The 18,638-nt window shown below is 37.7% G+C and overlaps 1 protein-coding gene across 4 annotated transcripts; it reads right to left on the bottom strand.

The window, feature by feature from the left end:
- Positions 1 to 2,626: 2,626 nt before the first annotated feature.
- Positions 2,627 to 17,972, bottom strand: mask (multiple ankyrin repeats single KH domain). Of its 4 annotated transcripts, XM_090171362.1 has the most exons (27): positions 17,656 to 17,972; positions 16,674 to 16,866; positions 16,485 to 16,596; positions 16,275 to 16,428; positions 16,029 to 16,173; positions 15,704 to 15,937; positions 14,378 to 14,902; positions 14,208 to 14,317; positions 13,928 to 14,143; positions 13,714 to 13,860; positions 13,536 to 13,632; positions 12,671 to 13,467; positions 10,366 to 12,061; positions 10,013 to 10,302; positions 9,807 to 9,949; positions 9,526 to 9,739; positions 9,293 to 9,468; positions 9,166 to 9,227; positions 8,708 to 9,102; positions 8,503 to 8,644; positions 7,555 to 8,410; positions 7,196 to 7,354; positions 4,628 to 7,125; positions 4,288 to 4,488; positions 4,074 to 4,225; positions 3,774 to 4,010; positions 2,627 to 2,973 (listed from the first exon to the last, which is right to left on the bottom strand). In XM_090171362.1, the coding sequence occupies exons 1-27, from the start codon at positions 17,866 to 17,868 to the stop codon at positions 2,944 to 2,946; spliced, it is 10,194 nt and encodes a 3,397-aa protein (XP_090027488.1). In that variant the 5' UTR covers positions 17,869 to 17,972; the 3' UTR covers positions 2,627 to 2,943. The 4 variants fall into 4 exon arrangements, with proteins under 4 accessions (XP_090027488.1, XP_090027484.1, XP_090027486.1 ...); XM_090171358.1 differs by having other exon boundaries at positions 10,013 to 12,061; XM_090171360.1 differs by having other exon boundaries at positions 4,297 to 4,488; positions 10,013 to 12,061.
- Positions 17,973 to 18,638: the final 666 nt, after the last annotated feature.

Raw genomic sequence — 18,638 nt, 5'->3', positions numbered from 1 at the left:
ATAGCAATTTGCTTCACTCTATGCTTCTAAATTTGAGCTTTACGGACCATTATTATCGCTCTTTTCTTTGAAGCTTGGTTACAAACTACAGTTTTTATAAATCATGAATTGGCTTTAATGGCTCATCTATCGTGGATTCTAATATCGGAAAAACATCTAAATCAACTATGCCGATGTGTTCTGACATTTTTCCCAATGATGAAAACTAGCAGATAAATATCAAAAACCTGGGAGAGCTTTCACGTCATTTAAGGCAGTATAAGCGTTTTTGGCCCAACCCAGAATGTTCCACCACAAAATACCACAGGGGATATGGGGAGATATTCATTCCAAGTAGCGTTATGGATTCCTGTTAAAATAGTTATACATTAAATATAACTACGATTATCGTTATGCATGAACCAATTAGACTGTAGCATAGCCAGAAATTTATCATGGGGGATTAGACTATTTGAAATTTCAAAGGAGTTTAGAGGGGATCAAAATCAAAGATACGCCCAAAGACACAGAAACACCCCTTGCCAACGCCTCTGGACCAATAATCTGAGGGGATTCACTATAAAAATATGTTTATCGAGAAACCAATGGCAATTTTAGCTCAATGCCGTCAAACTTGGTTGCGCGGTCGATTTCTGACCACCTAGTTTTGCAACAGTTGAACAGAGTTTTAAAAGCTTTTCTTGACCAAATGCATGTATTAGGGATTTAAAAACCTTATTTTTGCGATTCAATTTGCGACCGAATATATCACTACACTCCCTTTGGCTCGCCAATGAAAGCAAGATAAGTAGCGGCTAAAGCAGACGCTATTAGTTTTTCTTCATCGTTAGTCGTTAATTTAACTTTATAAATAATGATACTGGCATTTTAATATAATTTTTGCATCGTTTGCTTATAGTTTGATAAATTTATTTAAGAAAACATGTTCTTATGACTATTTCATTTGTCTATAGCAGACGCTAGATCATAGGCGCTACCTCGGAAAAGCTAACGCCGTTGCGCCACCTAGACTCGTTACTTGTTTCGGTCGGGAATATGTTCAGATGTAATCGCCCCGCACTATTTTTCGTTCTCAGATTCCGTCGCTGTAAAAATTAGAATGTATTTATGTTTTTTAGGGAAAATTACTATTTTTAACGTTGCTCGCATTCTCTCTCATGATCGAAGAGAAATGTCCTTCCACCTAAAAAAAATTACCGACGCCATAGGCGCTTCAATAAAACATCATCAAGGAAATTGCCAAAGTAATATTTCCAAGAGCGAGGACCTGAAAATTACTGTTTATATAGTGCTTGTTAAAATATTGGAAATATTCCACCTGCAAGTAGAACGTCGTGTCTTTGCTAAGCCTCAATATGTAAAAAAAATAAAATGGTTAAAAGGAAACACTTGTTGCATACCATACAAGTGAAAAGTTTACATTATTTTAACAAGCACTTTATAAAAAGTAACTTGGGAGGTTCTGGCTCTCGGAAATATTACTTCTTGGCAATTTCCTTGAAGATGTTTTATTGAAGCACATGCCGGTGACGTTTCTACTGCGGGGGGCAAGAGAAACGTCACTGGCGTGTGCTTCAGGGAAATTTGACAATTATGCCTGACGATTGTCTTAACATCGAAGAATGCATTCATTTATAATAATGGGAATGACTAACTCTCGGTTAAATATTTCCCAAAGGAACATTTTAAAGCAGCAACAATATTCGCGACCGAAATCTATCCCTACGCCCTCTTTTGGCAACCACAGAAAACATTGAGAGGTGGTGTATAAGCAGACGCGATTAGCTGTCTAAGCGTTAGCACGGCTAAAGCAGACATTACACAAGGACCGACGAAAGCGAATAGTGGTAGAATGTAAAATGAAGTTGAAGAAATTACAAAACATAGTGATCATGCAAGTTGAAAGAATACCGAGAAATACAAAACTCTCAAAGCCCCATTTTTAGTTTCATAGTGAAATATATATTTGATGTAAGTTAAGTTACGGCTGGGCCAACTTTATTTATAATGGTGTTCCATTTTAGCAAGGGCATGGCAGACTTTTATGTTAAAAGACTTGTTAAATTTCCAAATTTTATCGTAATCAAAGACTGACTTTGGTTTTATATTATAAAATATGCAGTAATATAGGGTTGCGTGTTATATTAACACTTAAAATGTTAGCACTAGGATACCTTTAAATACAAAGAAGAATTTACTGCAAAACGCATAGAGGAAAACTAGGGACATATTGGCTTTAATTAGAGCAGAAAAATGACCTGCTTTTTGTTAGACTAGAAGTATCTCCTAGACAGAATCTTCTTGTTGGACTTATGCTAAAAAAAGCCAATAGTTCTAGACTTATTTCTACACAAATCCTATAAATTCAGCCTATAAACAATAACTAAACCTTAATATCAAAAATTATGTTGAAGTATTTATTAGCATTGCCATAAATTTATATAGGAGAAAGAATATATATATAAGTGGGGGAGGATGAGGAGTGGTGTATTCATAGTCAAGTCTCATTTAAAAGTCTATTCTTTGTATCTTTCTCTGAAAACAATACATTCTTATATTTTAGGGGTCACGCTTCCTCGCAACCTTGTAATTGTCAAATAGGCCTATTTTACGATGACTAGGCAAGCAATTACAAAAAAGATTTACTACCATTTTTTTCTCTCTCAAATATCTTTTACAGAACATCTTTGCGAGTAAAGCCTTAAAGCAATCTACAATATTTGCAATTCAAAAAATGCTCTTTTTTCGCTTACAATTTTTTTTCTTTTGTAGAGCAAAAAAAGAAATGAAAAACCAGAAAAGAACTCGTCATTTAAAACACTCTTTTATAAATCAGTGTTTTGTCGTTTCTTGATAATTTTATATTCCATAATTTTTGTGAAGGGGCCCTGGGATACATATGGGCCAATTATATAGAAGCCCTTACTACAATCACAGTGGTCATCATGTCTGACGCGGCGTCCATGACCAAGGCTAAAAAAAAAATATTTATCTTCATAAATGCCAAGAAATTCAGTGATATTTTCAAACCAAATACTTTAACCCATAAAATTACCACCCATAAATGAGATTTTTGTAGTTCTTAATATTTAACCCAGGCCTTTAGTGTAGCACAAATATTTTTGAAAATGACTTAAGTGTAATCGAAAGGCTCTGATGAATCATTTGGTTATAGCAAGAATATATTCACGTTACATGAGACTTATTGCTTATCGTGATGTAAATGGTGGTTGAATGCCAAAACCCGTTTAAAATTAATCAATCAAAATGGCCGCAAGCAGAAATCTTCTACATGCACGAGACCTTTATGATACATATCAGAACAGGTTAATTTGATAGCTTTCCGATACCTATCGTGACATGACAACCAGAAGAAGCAAATTTGTTCTAAAACTGTTACGGTTTTTCTGGTACATAATTGGGAATGAATCAGAAGGTGGTCAAACACAGCCCCTATTCGCCTTTTGTTATTTCCCCTCTAGAGGAAAAACCACGTCCTCTGTTTACCCACTCAGTTAATGTGAATATATTCTTGGTTATAGTGTTATCTAATTTCCCTGTAACATTTCTATTTACACATGATTAGAAGAAAAAGGTTTTTAATAAAATGTACTCATTTCTACCAGTAGATTAAAGTGTATCATAAATAAGCTTAGAATAAAATTAGAAATTCGTTATTACTCTTTTGCCCAGGTGTAAGCTAATAACTTTTGCCTTATATTTTAAAGTGATTATTTGTAAGGGAAAGGAATATTGAAAGTGTATATACTAACCAGCCTATAATCTTCAGCAGTTGGTGGTGGTGGTGGTGCCACCTTGTTCCAAATGTCTTCAACGACATTGTCAGTTCCGCTATTGTTGCCAGCCATGGGATGGGGAGTGCCCACAGGCTGTGGACCGCCACTATTAGCATTCCCACTAGCTGAATACATATGCTGCGGCATTTGAGGGGGCAGCATCCCATTCATAAAATTGGGTATGTTTCCGGTGGAGGAGCTTGACAGAAATTGCTAGAAGCCAAAAAAAAATTAATGGTAAGAAAATTTTTTATCCAAACATTTTAAGATTCTCACATGCATGTCGCAGCCGTCTCGTACAAAATTACTTCCAACATTATTCGACATGAGTGGTGGTATAAGATCTCCATGACCCATTTGTTGAGGGCCACTGAGAAGTATGCGTCCTTGAGGATTTGCTCCAACCCAGTCTCCACCACCTTTCATATCTATGATGAAAGGTGTCAAAGTTGGAAATGAGGCAAAATAGTTTTAAACAAATTGCACTTACGAGTCGTACCTATGGAGTTAAAAGCCCATAGCCCTTGACCATCAGCCATATTATTTATGGGAGCTTTTTTCAACGCTCGTTCAGTTCCAATAGGACGAGGCAGCTTCTTGTCATCCTCATTCATTACTGCCTGTTCCATCACCATTTGGTATGCTCTACTATTGCTCGACGAGGAAGAATTAGACACAACAGGGTTGTCATCTTAAAATGAAAACATTTGGTTAATAATTAGGAATATTTTACGCTATGGTGATGAAAAATGTACCCCTACAATAATTCAGAAACGACAATAGCATTTATCTAAAAACTCATCAGTTACCGAATTTTAAATACTACATACCTCGTCCAGTTGGATTGCTGTTCATTTGCTGAGGGCTATTTTGATGACCAGGTCTGGCCACAAACTCTTCTCCTTGAACAAATCCACTACCACTATCCATATTACCCATGTTGTTTTGGGCTAAATTTTGCATTTGTTGGTAATTGCTCAAATAATTGGTGAATCTAAGATGAGCTTCAGACAGTGGATGAGGCATATTAATCCCACTAAGATTTGGTGGTATTGTTGGTCCAATAGCTGGTGAAGGCGCTATTGGGTTAAACTCATTGGGTTGATGGTTTGGGACTTGTTGCTGAGCTTGTTGTGGTCCACTCTGAGGTGGTGCAGGAGGGAAAGGATGAGGATACAGGAAGTTCCCCAAATTCTGAGAAGCCGATGGAGGCTGAACCATCCCGGAAAGTTGGGGAAATGGTAAATTCATCCCAGATGCATTAGGCCTATAGTTATTACTAGCTTCGATGAAAGGTTGGGACAAATTTGGTAAACGAGGATGTTGAGGAACCTGCTGTTGATGATTTGGAGTCGAAAGTGGGCTATGCCTAGTCATTCTCATTCCCATCATGACTGGTGCCCTACTTGAAAAATCAGGAGCGTTAGGATTCAGGTTACTTTGAACAATGGGCATGCCAGAGGAATTTCCATCAACACTTCCCCCAGACCCATTATCAATATTCTCCTGATTATTGTTTTGTTGGTTATAAGAGTGTTGTTGCATATAATGGTTTATCATATCTTGATGTTTCATAGCGCCACCAGGACTATAGCCAGGCACTTTCGACATGAGTGATTGTTGGGACTGCCCCTGAGCCACTCCTGAATGCATTTGAACATCTTGAGTTCCATAATGTTTCTCAGCCAATCTTGCCGCGACTATTTCATGATGGGATTTCATTTCAGCCATTCCTGTATTCAAATTCCTTTCTTCAAACCCTCCTCCAAACTTTTCATTGGTCGAGTTATCCTGTCTCGATACATTATTTGAATTATGGTTTGGTGATAAAGACGTGACAGACCCAATTACTGAGGCTGATTCGCTAGTAATGTGAACAAAACTAGTGTTAGATATAGTTCCAGAGTGTCTGGTTGTAACGCTGCAAACAGCAACTGATAGGTTCCCCCGATACCCAGGAGCTTTAGCAGCTGTCAAAAGGTGATTAGTTTCGGAACTTGGAGAAGAAGAAAGGGAATAAGAACTTTGTGAAGAGTTTGAATTTTGAAAACTTGATGCTACGGAAGTCACTCCAACTGCGGCGACGCTTGCAAAATTAGGCTTAGTTTCTTTAGAGTCCTTTTGACCCCACACACTAGGCTGGGCTACTTTACTAAATATATTATTGAAAGGAGAATATTCTGGAGGAGGTACGTTACTAATGGAACGACTACTTGAAATTGAATGGTCTTGATTTGACTTGTTCGAAGATGCTGAAGATTGAGACGATTGGGATTGCTGTTGTTTTGGGAAGGCTGACCCACCCATAGTGCCAACCATGTCTGGCGAGTCGGAAGAACTATACTGGTTTTGACCCGAGGAGGTTCCGCTTTGTTTGCTGTTGTTACTCAGAGCCGAAGAGGAAGGCAAAACTGAAGGGGTTGAATTACTTTTAGCAATTGGGTGAAGTTGCTCCTGCGTTTTGCTTGAGCTTTCCTGCTCACTAGCAACCATCCTTGTACTCAAAGCTGTACTTACAGCTGGAACAGTTTTGGTAGATTTTCCTTGGGCAATCACCGCCATGGTATAAGAAACAGTTGTTTTGGTACTAGTTGTTGAGTTCGACTGAGATTTATTCTGTTTGCTGACTACTGCATTCCGGTTTCCAGGAAATGGGTGTTTATCACTAATCTGGCTAACATTATCTACAGACTCTGGATTGTGCTTCAGCAAATCGCTGCTTGAATGGCGAATCAGTTGGGTGTTTCGAGAAAATGGAGCTAGTGAGTTGTGACTGTCGGAGCCAGGGTGATGCAAAGGTAAGTTTGTTAAGGTAAGAGGAATTATCTGAGAGAATGGTGGAGCTGCTGTTACTGGAAGGCTAGGTATTGGCATAAAAGGTTTGCTCGAAGTTACAGACCCTAATGACTTCACAGGAAGTATTTGACGACTAGATGAAATTTTAGTCGAATTTAATCCAATTTGAGTTGCAGATGAGCTACTTGAGAGTTTGCTAGAACCACGAATGCTACTATCTTTACCAACTGATTCAGGCCTTGAAACACCAACTTTAGCCAGAACTTCTTGAATTTCATTATCAGGTTCTTTAATTAAAGTTGAAATCAACTGATGAGCTTGTTTAACAGCTTCAGAGCTTCCTCTTATTATTATATTACGATCTCCTTGACCCTTCTGTTTCTCTACTTCAATATTTGCTCCCGATACTTCACGGATTGCATTGATGTTACAACCACCGCGGCCAATGACTCTACTTATGGCATTTGCAGGAACAGAGACCTTTCTTGGAGCATTTGTATATGCTATTTCAGCCCTTGATGTTGTTTGCCTTCTACAAATTTTAGGTGGTTTAAATTACATTTGCTACCTAATAAATCCTAAATTTAGTTGAAATTACATACCTCCTAACAACTTCCTTCCAGCCTTCTTCTCTTTTTTGGTTTTTCCTGGAAGGAACAAAAGTGACCGGACTTTTGAGAGATTGTAAGGAAGAATTGGCTGGGCAATAGTTGGACGGAGAGTCCAGGTCAAGGCCTTGGAAAGTGTTAGTTAGACTGCTCCTATAAAAGAAATAAGAGCACCTCGAAAAAACAGTAGTAGAAAACATGCAATAGAATGAGAGAGAAAGCTAAAATATTCCACAAAATTGAATAGAAACAACACTAGAGAGTCAGAACTAATGCAAAAAAACAAATACTAACAAGATATTATAGCTCTAATACAAAAATTCCCAAGAAACAAATTTTTGAAGTATACTCACAAGTTGCTGGATAATTTTTCAGTTTTGTCCTCTTTCATTTTATCATTTTTTCCACTTGCACCAAGGATATTGGATGCAGAAATTACTTTAGAACTACTCGTTTTCTGTCCACTATTTTTAACATTTGACCTTTGAAGAGACTGCTTAGGAAGTTGAAACGAAATTGGACTAATATTAGACAACGATGCTGTTGAAGAGGCAGATATACTAGGAATTGAAACAGGAGCTGTTGACTGGTGAACTTCCACATTTGACACAGTAGTGGTTGTTGAAGTAATTGTAGGAGAAGATACCGCTACTTCTTGCTTGGATTTAGGTTTAATATTGCGGTGGTTATCAATTGCATTGGTTATTAGTGTGGAAGTACCAGCAGTACTACTACTTCGTTGGTTAGTACTAGATGAGTCCACTTTCTGATTTGTTTCAAGGAGGCTATTTTTTACTCGCTTCCTGTCTTTGCCATGATTCTTTTCCTTAGTTCTTTTATCTTCGACAAAACTTGGATTGGGAATAATGACCGAGACAACGCTACTTGTAACTTTATTTACCAAGTTTTTCTCAGATGATTTTGGCTCAATTTTCTTTGCGTCTATCTTATTTACTTCAATGGAAGATTTATCAACGTGATTAACCATCTTATTTTTTTGTTTGTTAGAATTTGAAGTTGTAGTAGCGGTTGTAGAATTTGAAGTAACGTTAACCGAAGATGTAGAGGCAAGTGTCTCAGAGGGTGGCAAAGACACTGACACATTGCATGGTATATTTGAGTGGTTTTTATTTGGCCCAGAGCTCCCAGTTAAGGAATTCTTATTATTCAGGTTTTTAAGAGCAACTAACTTCTTGTTAGCGCTGTTATCTAAAAACAGGAAATGAGTCAAAATGAAAAATGTAAATAAATTTAACATAAAAACTCCAGAAAAAATTATTTTCAAGACAAACTTTACTTACCTCTTTCTTCTTTCTCATCATCATCAAAATCATCGTCATCTTCATCATCCGTATCTTCATCTTCCGAATGGCTACTTTGATTTCCACTCTGGTTATCTTTACATTTGATGTCTCCATCAGCAGCTTCCTTAGCAGCTCGAAGCTAAAATAAAATTAGAAATGACAGTAACAAAATTTAAGGAAATAACAAATGTAATTGATGTACTTGTTCTTGTCGTTCCTTCTTCTTCTTCCTCTTCCTTTCCCGCCTTCTAGCAGCTGCAGCTTTTCGGTTTTCCTCTCTAGACTTCTCCAAGTCCAATTCTTCTAATAATATGCTGGCATTCTTATTTGCTTCTACAGCCTGACGTTCCTTGGCCAATCGCAAAACTTCTGTGCATTGATGACACTTCTTAAGCAGCTCTTTGTCATTGATGGTAGCAATGTATCTAGTCATTTCTTGATCGGATGGAAACTGTGTGACATGTTTCACCATGTATTTCACGACTTTAGCATGACCCCTTCGAAATGCAGCCATCAAGCAAGATATCTTGCGGTTGTCCTGACTGTCGATGTCAGCTCCAGTATTTACCAACAGCTGAACTACATCTAAATGTCCCCCTACAAAAAAATGAAAAAGATTAGGGTTTGAATGAGATCTTAATATTTTCATCAGAATCTTACCATTTGCCGCAAGCCACAGCGGAGAGTTTCCTTTTTTATTTTTAACATCAACTGATGCTCCTCTATAATACCACAAACATAATTATATACCTAATCAATAGTCTAAGCCAAATTTATAACACCTTACTTTGATAATAGAAGTTCGACAAAACGGTAATGCCCTTTATCAGAAGCTATAGTTAATGCTGTATCCCTTGAAGATGGGACAGGTGGGGCATTAACATCTGCTCCTTTATCCAAGAGTACCCTACCAACTTCAACATAGCCCCCAGAAGCAGCTTCCATAAGAGGTGTCAATCCAGTCTAGAAAGATTGATTTAGCATACCTCCAAATATATTTGAAGAAAAATTGTATAATACCTTAGCACGGTGCTCAACGTTAGCTTTGCGGTCCAATAATAGGCTGACAACTTCGTGACGCCCTTGAAAACAGGCTAGAGTAAGAGCTGTATTTCGATTGGTCTCAATTTGAGCGTTTATATCACTGCCCATATCCAGTAATAGTTTAACAGCGGCTGTATGGCCATTCATGGCAGCCAACATTAAAGGGGATATTCCCAATTTGCTTCCAGTTCTAATTTTTTCAAATAAATTAAAATTATAGTCCTTACATTAAATATAAATTTTCTTATATAAAATACCTAGAGTTAATTTCCGCTCCTGAGCTTAACAGTAACTTTATAATATTAACATAACCCCCAGATGCAGCCAGACTCAATGGAGTGTAATCAGAAACATTGCGATGCTCTTTGTTAGCAGATTTTTGAAGTAGTATATCAACAACCTTAATTTTAAAATATCAAATTAGAATCAAATACAAAAAAAATTCTTAAAAATAAATTCTTACTTCATAACGTCCACCAGAGCAGGCTAATGATAGGGCAGTATCTTTGGTTCTTTCAGACTGAGCTTCAATATCAGCCCCGTGTGTTAGGAGTATTTCAACAACACCAGCGTGTCCAGCTGTTGCAGCTAACATCAGTGGTGTAAATCCTTTTTTATCTCTATGCTCAATATCCGATCCATGTGACAACAATAAATTGACAAGTTCTTCATGTCCACCAGCGCAAGCCAGGGTCAATGCAGTGTCGTGATTGCTATCAGTTTCAGAATTTAGATCCAATGGGGGATATTGATCTAATATGGAAAGAGGGATAAAATTTGGTACTCGTTCAGTCTCTGGTGTGTCTTTCAAGTTACATTGTTGAGGTTGTTGCTGTTGTGTCGTACTTTGTTGCTGTTGTTGAGGCTGTTGAGCTTGCTGTTGAGGTGGTTGAGGCTGAGGCAATGGCTGAGGGGGAATTTGAGGAGCAATAAATCCTACATTTCCCACTAAAGATCCAGATATTGGAGGATTTTGAGTTGTAATTGCCAAAGTATTTAGAGAATGAAATGGAAGTGAGAATGGTGTTAGGGCTGAAGTAACAGTAGAAACTGTTCCAGGATCTGGGATCGCAGGTCCAGAGAGCCCCATTCGAACTCCCATATCTGCACTTGAGGCTGAAACTAAGCCTCCATCCAAACAATGACCCGCAGTTATTGCTTGATGTGCAGTTGCAATTTGGGAAGTTCCTGGTAACTGATTGGCTGATACTGCCATCACGTCTCCTAATGTATCTAACGTTCTTGCTGGAGTAGCAACCATTAACCCTTCATCTAACGAGGTACTTCTTGAGAAAGCAACATTTCCACAACTTGATGGCAACAATGGTATATTGCTTTGTGGAACAGTCAGATTAACAGGGTAGGTTGTATTAATTCCACTCAGAGCCAAAACCCCAGCAGCTGTTTCAAAGGAAATGTTGCCAATTCCCCGAGTCAGATCGCAACTTGAGGTTGCCGCTACTTGAAACTTCGCTAATTGCTGTGGTGTTAAAAGTTGGACTTGTTGTTGAGCTTGTTGATGGGCTTGTTGTTGTAATGGTAGAGGACTTTGAGTGACCATTTCCAACTGTTGCTTACTGTTTTTATTCTTGGTTCCTTTATTTGATTTCTCAGCAGCACCTCCGTTATTGGGCTTATTAGGCTCTACATTATTTCCTTTACCAATCCTATTCTGCAACTGCTGCAAATGTTGCTGTTGCAAAATCAGTGCTTGGCTGACTGAAACTGGATCAATTATGGGAAAAGTATGAGTAGTTTGAGTTCCCTCAGTGGTAAGATTAGGATTGCAAGCACCAGGCATCATTGCAATCGCATCTGCAAAACACTCTGGCAGAGAAACTGGTTTTCTCAGATTGAAGTTTGGGGAGAAATCAGAGAATATAAAAGACTGTTGCTGTTGCAATTCTTGGGAAGCCTGCATTTGCTGCTGTTGTAAGTGAAGTTGTTGAGCTTGCTGCTGTTGAAGATGTTGTTGCAGTTGCTCGGAAGATATGACTAAATTTCTCATATTAAGTTTTTCAACTTCCTCCCCGTCATTTAAAACTTTTCCTGAATTTTCTCCCTCAGGTTGGGAAAGCGGTTGCTGTTGAAGGTATGGTTGAAGAATTGGAGTTAAATTCTGCTGTAGCTGACCCGGTTGTTGTTTCAATTGTGAGCTAGTCTGATTGTTATTCTTCCCATGTTTAGCTGAAGATTTAGATCCTTTAGCCTTAATCAAATCAGGTGTCTGAGATGAAGTAGGAAGAGCAGCTGGAGGAGACGTTGCTGGGAGTGGCATTGGTAGTGGTTGCGTTGCTTGCGGATGGTAGAGCTGGTAAGATTGCAACGCTGGGACTGTTGTAGTTGAGGCTGCTAAGTGAGTAGTTTTTAAACTCATCCCCAAATGATTAGTCAAGCCAGTAAACTCTCCTATTAGTGGAGCTGGTGCTCCAGCGGAAGTAGCAAGAGAGCCAATATCAAGAAGCGCAGTATTATTCAGGAGAAGCTGCTGAGCATGATTGGTAGCCATGATCTGAAATTAAAACAATTTTGAAACAATTGCAATACAAGCAATGGATTTTAGCATAAGAATATCATAATGGTCTGGCATATGGCACAGTAGCGTAGCCAGAAACTCGTAATGGGGTCTACCTACATAGGATTTAATACAGTTGAGTGATAGGGCACCCTGTTAATACCACTGTCCATGCAAATGAGCTCCAGTATTTTTTAAGTGTGCAAAACTACTCGCCAGTTAAGTTGATTGCGATGAATCGGAACCAAAATGGGTTCAGGTCTCAAATTTTAAAAAATTACCTTCAAACTATACAGAATAATAGACAATTTTTAATTTACGCTTAAAGCTATTTTAACTTAAACAGTTTTCCATAGAGGCAAGTTTGTTAGCAGCATACACAAAATGTTTTAATATATTTGCATATACCTCGTGCACATTCACAATGCCTTGCACAAAATAATTAGCCACCAGTAATTACAACTTTATAATACTACCGCTTAATTATGATACATGCTCGTAGAGAATAAAGGGGATCCTATAATAGCTTTTTGGAAATGAATGATTTTTAAATTTAACCGTGAAACGCATTTGATTGTAAAATTAGTTATTTATTAGGAAAATTACCTGTTGGAAATTGTTAGTAGCACTGGTAACTGTAGAAATTGCAGCTGCATTTCCACTGGAAGCCATACACTGAATATGGTGATGGTGGTGGTGGTGGTGGTGGTGGTGATGGTGGTGTTGCTGCTGCTGTTGCAACAACTGTTGTTGTTGCTGATTATCAAGGAGGTGGTTACGCTCTTGTAATTCTCTTTCAGTCCTATGAATATCTTCCAAAATTTCCTTTTTCTTCTGAATATGTTCTTCCTTGGAAACTGTAGCCAAGCTTGGAATCTTCTTTAAAACCGAGGTGGAGTCAAAATTAGTCATTGGACCCGATTGAGGTGGACTATTAGGTTGACGCAATGTTATAGCCTGCTGCTGTTGCTGGGCTATTAACAGTTGCTGTTGGTGTTGAAATTGCAACTCTTGCGTCAGCTGCTGTTTGTTATTGCTAGTCATGGCTGCAATTTTTTCTGGGTCACCGTCTTTCAAGAACATGGTCAAATTACTTGACAGACTTTCAAAAATATTCTTTTGGGCATTTAGCTCTGCCTGAATATGCAAATGGTTCGCTTGAGCCGAAGCATTCATTTTGGTTTTGGGACTTGACTGAAAATCTAGGAACTCATCCCCTCCTACTGAGGAGGAAGAGGGTGATGATGAGGAAGACGCAACAGCTTCATTTAATTTAGATGTGGTTGCGGGGAAGGAGACTTTGACTGTATCAGTACTGGTTTGAGATTGTTTGGCAGAGTCTTGTAAAGGTACAGCTAACTCAATATAGGTATCTTGGACTTGGATATCTTCCTCATTTTTTTCTGAGAAGAATAAAGTATGTTTTCAAGCAAATATTGTAACTACCAATTGCTAAATTAAATAAGCTTACGGATGCCAGATGGAATCATAATAGGTGTTTTTGCAGCCCTAGTGATTTCAACATTTTGATCACTATGGGCATTATGAGGTGGTACTCGTGGTGACTGCTTTATAGAAACATTAAGATAAGAAGGCAGAAAGCAAAAAAAAACAAAAAACAAACGAGAAATATAAATTATTTTATTCACCTCATTATCTGGACCAGGTGAGCTCACTTGGGTCAAATCAGCGGAAGGGGGTGGAGTTGTTAATATATTATTAGGATATTCCAGCAATAATTGAACAACCGATGTATGTCCTCCTTTCGATGCTTCAATCAGCATTGTTGAATTGTCCTAACACAAAGTTTGTATTAGAGAAACAGAAATAATCAGACAAAAATAAAAAACATTTTTGGTTTACTTTGAGTTTGTGAGTTGGATCAGCACCATGTGCTAAAAGCAATTCAACAACGGCTAAATGGCCTCCGGCACAAGCCAATGAGAGAGGGTTATGGTCATTGTTGGTAGTCATTTTATTGACATTAGCACCACGACTAATTAAAAACTGCACCGTGCATAGATGACCAGCACGGGCAGCTTTCATTAGGGGAGTCCGTCCACCTTCCGATTCATGCTCCTGAAAAGATATAAAAATGATGAACACCAGACTTACCTAGTTAAAATTGTAATTAAATTCACACCAGTTCAGCTCCAGCTTCCAAGAGAACATCAACTACATCTGTATGTCCATTTTCGCAGGCGTAAGTTAGGGCAGTGTCACCAGTGGCAGTAGTGGCATTAACGTTGGCTCCTATATTTTAGGCTTATTAACCAACTTTCTGAGATAAAAAATACTATCATAAACACTTACCAGCACTGATTAGGTATTTCACGAGTTCTAAATGGCCTTCTTGCGAAGCTTCCATCAGAGGAGTACTGGCTCCAAGTTCAATGTCAGCTACTGCTTTAATCAGAAAGTCAGCAACCTCTAGAAAACCACCGCAGCAAGCAAGGGTCAGAGCTGTCTCTTGGGTCTCTTCAGTTTGGGCATTGATGTCCGCTCCTTGACTCAGTAGAAGAGCCACCATTTCTTCATGACCTTCCCTAGCAGCTTCCATCAAAGGCGTATAACCTTCGTCATTGACTTCCTCTATGTTGGCTCCTCGTTCTAGTAGCAACATTGCCAATTCAATGTGACCTCCACACGCAGCGAGTGTCAAGGGAGATTCGAAACTATCGGCTGGCATATTGACTTGAGCCCCTGAATCCAGAAGCAATCTAGCCACTTCTACATGACCATCCATGGAAGCTTCCATTAAAGCAGTATGCATCTCATCGGTCTTATGCTCTTGATCCGCACCAGCTTCCAATAAGAACCGCACCATTTCCAAATGCCCTAAAATAATCAAGTATTATAAATATTGGAAATAATCTTCAAAAAGGGTAAAACCATAAGTTTACAATATAAGAGTAGAAGCACTCGGTAGCTTTGACCATAGCCGCCATTGTGGGTACGAATTTTTTATGAATAGGTAAAAGCATGGGTGACGTCGTGTGACGTAGCACTGCCATTACTCTATACAAGCTCCCTACAAGTTAGAATCTTACATAGGCTGTGTGTTAATATCAATTTATCCCAAGACATCAAAGTCTTGGGAGTGTCGCCATCTGATGGCAAAATTTTTAAATATGAGCTTGCCTGTGAAATCCAGTTTCGATTCAACAAGGGGACCAAAATTCGTTAAGCCTAACGCAAGTTGTCGTAAAGAGATAATCTTTTAACTACAAATACTTTACGACAATACCTGTTCATATTGAAATTAATAAAATATTTTTCTAAAATGTTGACATATTACATATTAGTTGTTTCGTTTAAATTTCCCCCAAATCAAGGATTTCGTCAGACAACAACCCCAATGAAAAATTTAAAACAAGCATCATTAGGGCTAGCTCTGCTCTATGCGCTAACTTTGCGCGCTTCTGTTAGTCTCGTATCCATGGAGATATCAGTTTCCGCTATCGACGGAAATTGAAGAAGCTAAAAAGATAGGGCCAAAGTCGACGCAGGCTGTCACGTTAACTGGTTCAGATTTTTATGGGAGAAAGCGCTCTTAACATTAGATTTAGAATCTAACTTATAGGGAGCTAGTATAATATAAACTTTTGGTATAACCATAAATTTCAGATTAAAAGTTACCTTTATAGCAAGCTAGAGTCAGTGCGCTTTCCTTAAATTCATTGGAATGGGTGTTAATGCTGACTCCATGTTCAACAAGAATGCGAGCCACTTCAACATGTCCAGCACTTGCTGCTTCCATTAAAGGTGTATGGCCATTTTCATTATGATCTTCGACATTAGCACCAGCTTCTAGCAATAAATGAACTATCTCACTAAAGCCACCAGCGCATGCAAACATAAGGGGAGTATTGCCTAAAAGAATAAAAACACCTTTTAGATTAGTAACTTTAGGTATGGATTGTAAAAAATGCTCTCATATTAATGTGTTAGTTTTCATGTTCACCTTGGGCTGTTTGAGCATTGACATCCGCTCCGTGAGAGAGAAGAAGTTTTACAATTTCAACATGCCCAGCACTGGAGGCCTCCATTAAAGGTGTTGTATCTTTAAGACCCCTATCCTCTACATTCGCATGAGTTGCAAGCAAAAGCTAAGGAAACAAAATGTTTGTAAAAAAAATTATTTATGGTGGCACTCAAACAAGATTTAAGGCTGTAGTGTAAATGGTGCTTATTTAAATAAGTACTCTACCTGCGCAAGCTCATAAAATCCAGAAGAACAGGCCAAGGATAAAAGACTTTCGCCTTCTTCAGTTATTTCATTAACGTTTCGTCCTTCATCTAATAGGCGTTTTACAGTCCCTATATCTCCATCGATGCAAGCTTCAGCCAAAGTTCTTGCAGCACTAAAAATAGAAAAAAATTAGTTTGCGGAAATAAAAATCATGTGAAATTAGCTTACTTTTCCTCATGAGAGCTGACATCTGAAGATCTCATTCTAGTCAGTGCCGCTGCAGCCTCGTCAAGGGCGCAGCTTACTGATGATGTCAGTCTTCTCAAAACTTCAGGATCAGCTGAATTTAAATACACAAAGATTACATAACCTTGCTTTAAATGTGTTTTAAAAGTAAACAAATGTGTTAAGACTTACATGATGTTTGTAACAAGGAACTTCTAAGCTGCTCACCAGTGGCGGCTAGTAAGGCTTCCAATCTTGCTTGCGTTTCAGGATCTACACTTTGCAAATCAGGGCTATCCATGTCTTCAGCAGAGAGCAAAAACTTGGAAGTATCTAGAGTTTGTTCGTCGTCTAAATCTGCTTGATCCAAGATAAACGATTCAACCTTAAAAATAATATTATTCCATTAAGTATTTAATGAAACAAAGTCTTTGTCAAATATTACTTCAAAATATTATGAAAACCATTTGATATTATGAAAAATATAATATATAAGTACACTATTTAATTATTTTTCTTCAATATTTATTAGATATCAGCACCACGAGCTCATTTCAGCACATCATGTGTTTCAGATTTTAACATTAATTCCTTATGGATATCATAATGCACAATACTTTCATCATTATCATAAGCCTAGGCTTTAATCTCCCTCTTTGAAAATTTTTATGAAAATTTAATTTTCTCCGCATGATATCTTCTTTAGATTATATCATTGAAATTAAATATAAAACTAGAAAATTGTCCTCGTCATTTATTATCTTTGTTGCAAAAAGTAAGCCTAAACATAACCACACATTAATCATGAACCTTTTGTCTCCATAGCATACAACTTAACTTCAGTGGAAAATTATAATACACCAGTGAAAATTCTAAGGAAGTACACATTGGGAATTAGTTCAATGGTGTACAGATTCGATACTAATATTCATTTTCTTAATAAGAAATAAGCAACTTCAAATAAACATTAAAAAAATTAGGCGTATCTTAGGCCTAGGTCTTAAAAAATATTCCTAAATTGTATCTGACCTAACTAGAAGCCTTGGTTAAAAAAAAAAGCCTTAGCTCTAACGGAAGGGAACGAAGCCAGGGTTCAAGATTTTACGCCACCGATAAGTACAAGGAAAAAGTGAAATTTTACTATGTTGTATAATTTTGATCCTAATGATTTTACCTCTGAAACATCATCATCACTATCCGATATTTCGTTAAGATAATTTGAATGATGGGAAGCTATGCCATGTCCTTTCTGAGCATGCAAGTTTATTCCTCCTAAGCCTATTACAGGTGACGAGGTGTTCCCTCGCTGGTCTTCGGTATTAGAACTTTTATTTTCTTCATTCTCGCACGTTTTATCAGAAACATTACTAGTAGATACATTCTGCATCTTTCCTCAAACCACTTTATCAAATAAAACTAGCTTAATATTATCAATTTGACGCTACATAAAGAAATAAACGAGATTAAATGTTACTGCCCTCGCCTCTTTCGCCGCCATATTACTGTTCCGGAATCAATGCGCATTTTTTTAACAGAAGTGAATCGTATAGTTTCCGGTTGCCCTGCTACAGCCAACTTCGACTACAGTAGCAATACCGAAACTATAATGAAATTGGCCATGGGTTTTTAATTTTAAACATGTAGAGCCTGCTACAAAATTTTTCTCTCTAAAAAATGATCCCAAATTCATCGACAAAATTAGGTGCATGTTTTTGTTAACATTACGTTACTATCGCCATCTATATCATCTGAAACAATTTATTATCAAATGTTAGTTTCATTATTTCTTTCTATAAGATTTTTAAAAGATATTTCTTCTAGACTTCATTTTCCAATGGCAGTGCTTTTTTTCTTTGATACTCTGATAGTGCCGTGATCGGGGTCAGAGCGCCCCTAGCGAAGAGGAATTACCTCCCTCCAGAAACTCTATGCTCCCTTTGTAAGGTAAAACTAGGACTAGTAAAGGGAACAATTTAACAAAAAAAATTTTGAAAGCGAGTTTATATATATATATATATATATATATATATATAAAAATATATATGTATATTGTTAGTTTGATTTTCTTTTATGGACAGACGATCAAAATGAAATTAATTTATGTACAACATCATTGAATGTATACGTACATAATGGTGATACCAAAGATAACTTAAA

This window comes from Leiobunum rupestre, chromosome 4 (genome assembly GCF_980474605.1).
Source record: "Leiobunum rupestre chromosome 4, qqLeiRupe1.1.hap1, whole genome shotgun sequence".
NCBI lineage: Eukaryota > Metazoa > Arthropoda > Arachnida > Opiliones > Sclerosomatidae > Leiobunum > Leiobunum rupestre.
This window is presented reverse-complemented; position numbering and strand designations above follow the sequence as displayed.

Bases quoted from the DNA above. Each gene is read 5' to 3' on its own strand.
- mask (XM_090171358.1), bottom strand. From the start codon at position 17,868: ATGCAGAATGTATCTACTAGTAATGTTTCTGATAAAACGTGCGAGAAT. The intron at 15,938-16,028 runs GTGAACATGAAA...TTATTCTTTTAG, and splicing joins CAATGCTCAAACAGCCCAAG to GCAATACTCCCCTTATGTTT. The intron at 14,318-14,377 runs GTAAGTGTTTAT...CCTAAAATATAG, and splicing joins GAAATACCTAATCAGTGCTG to GAGCCAACGTTAATGCCACT.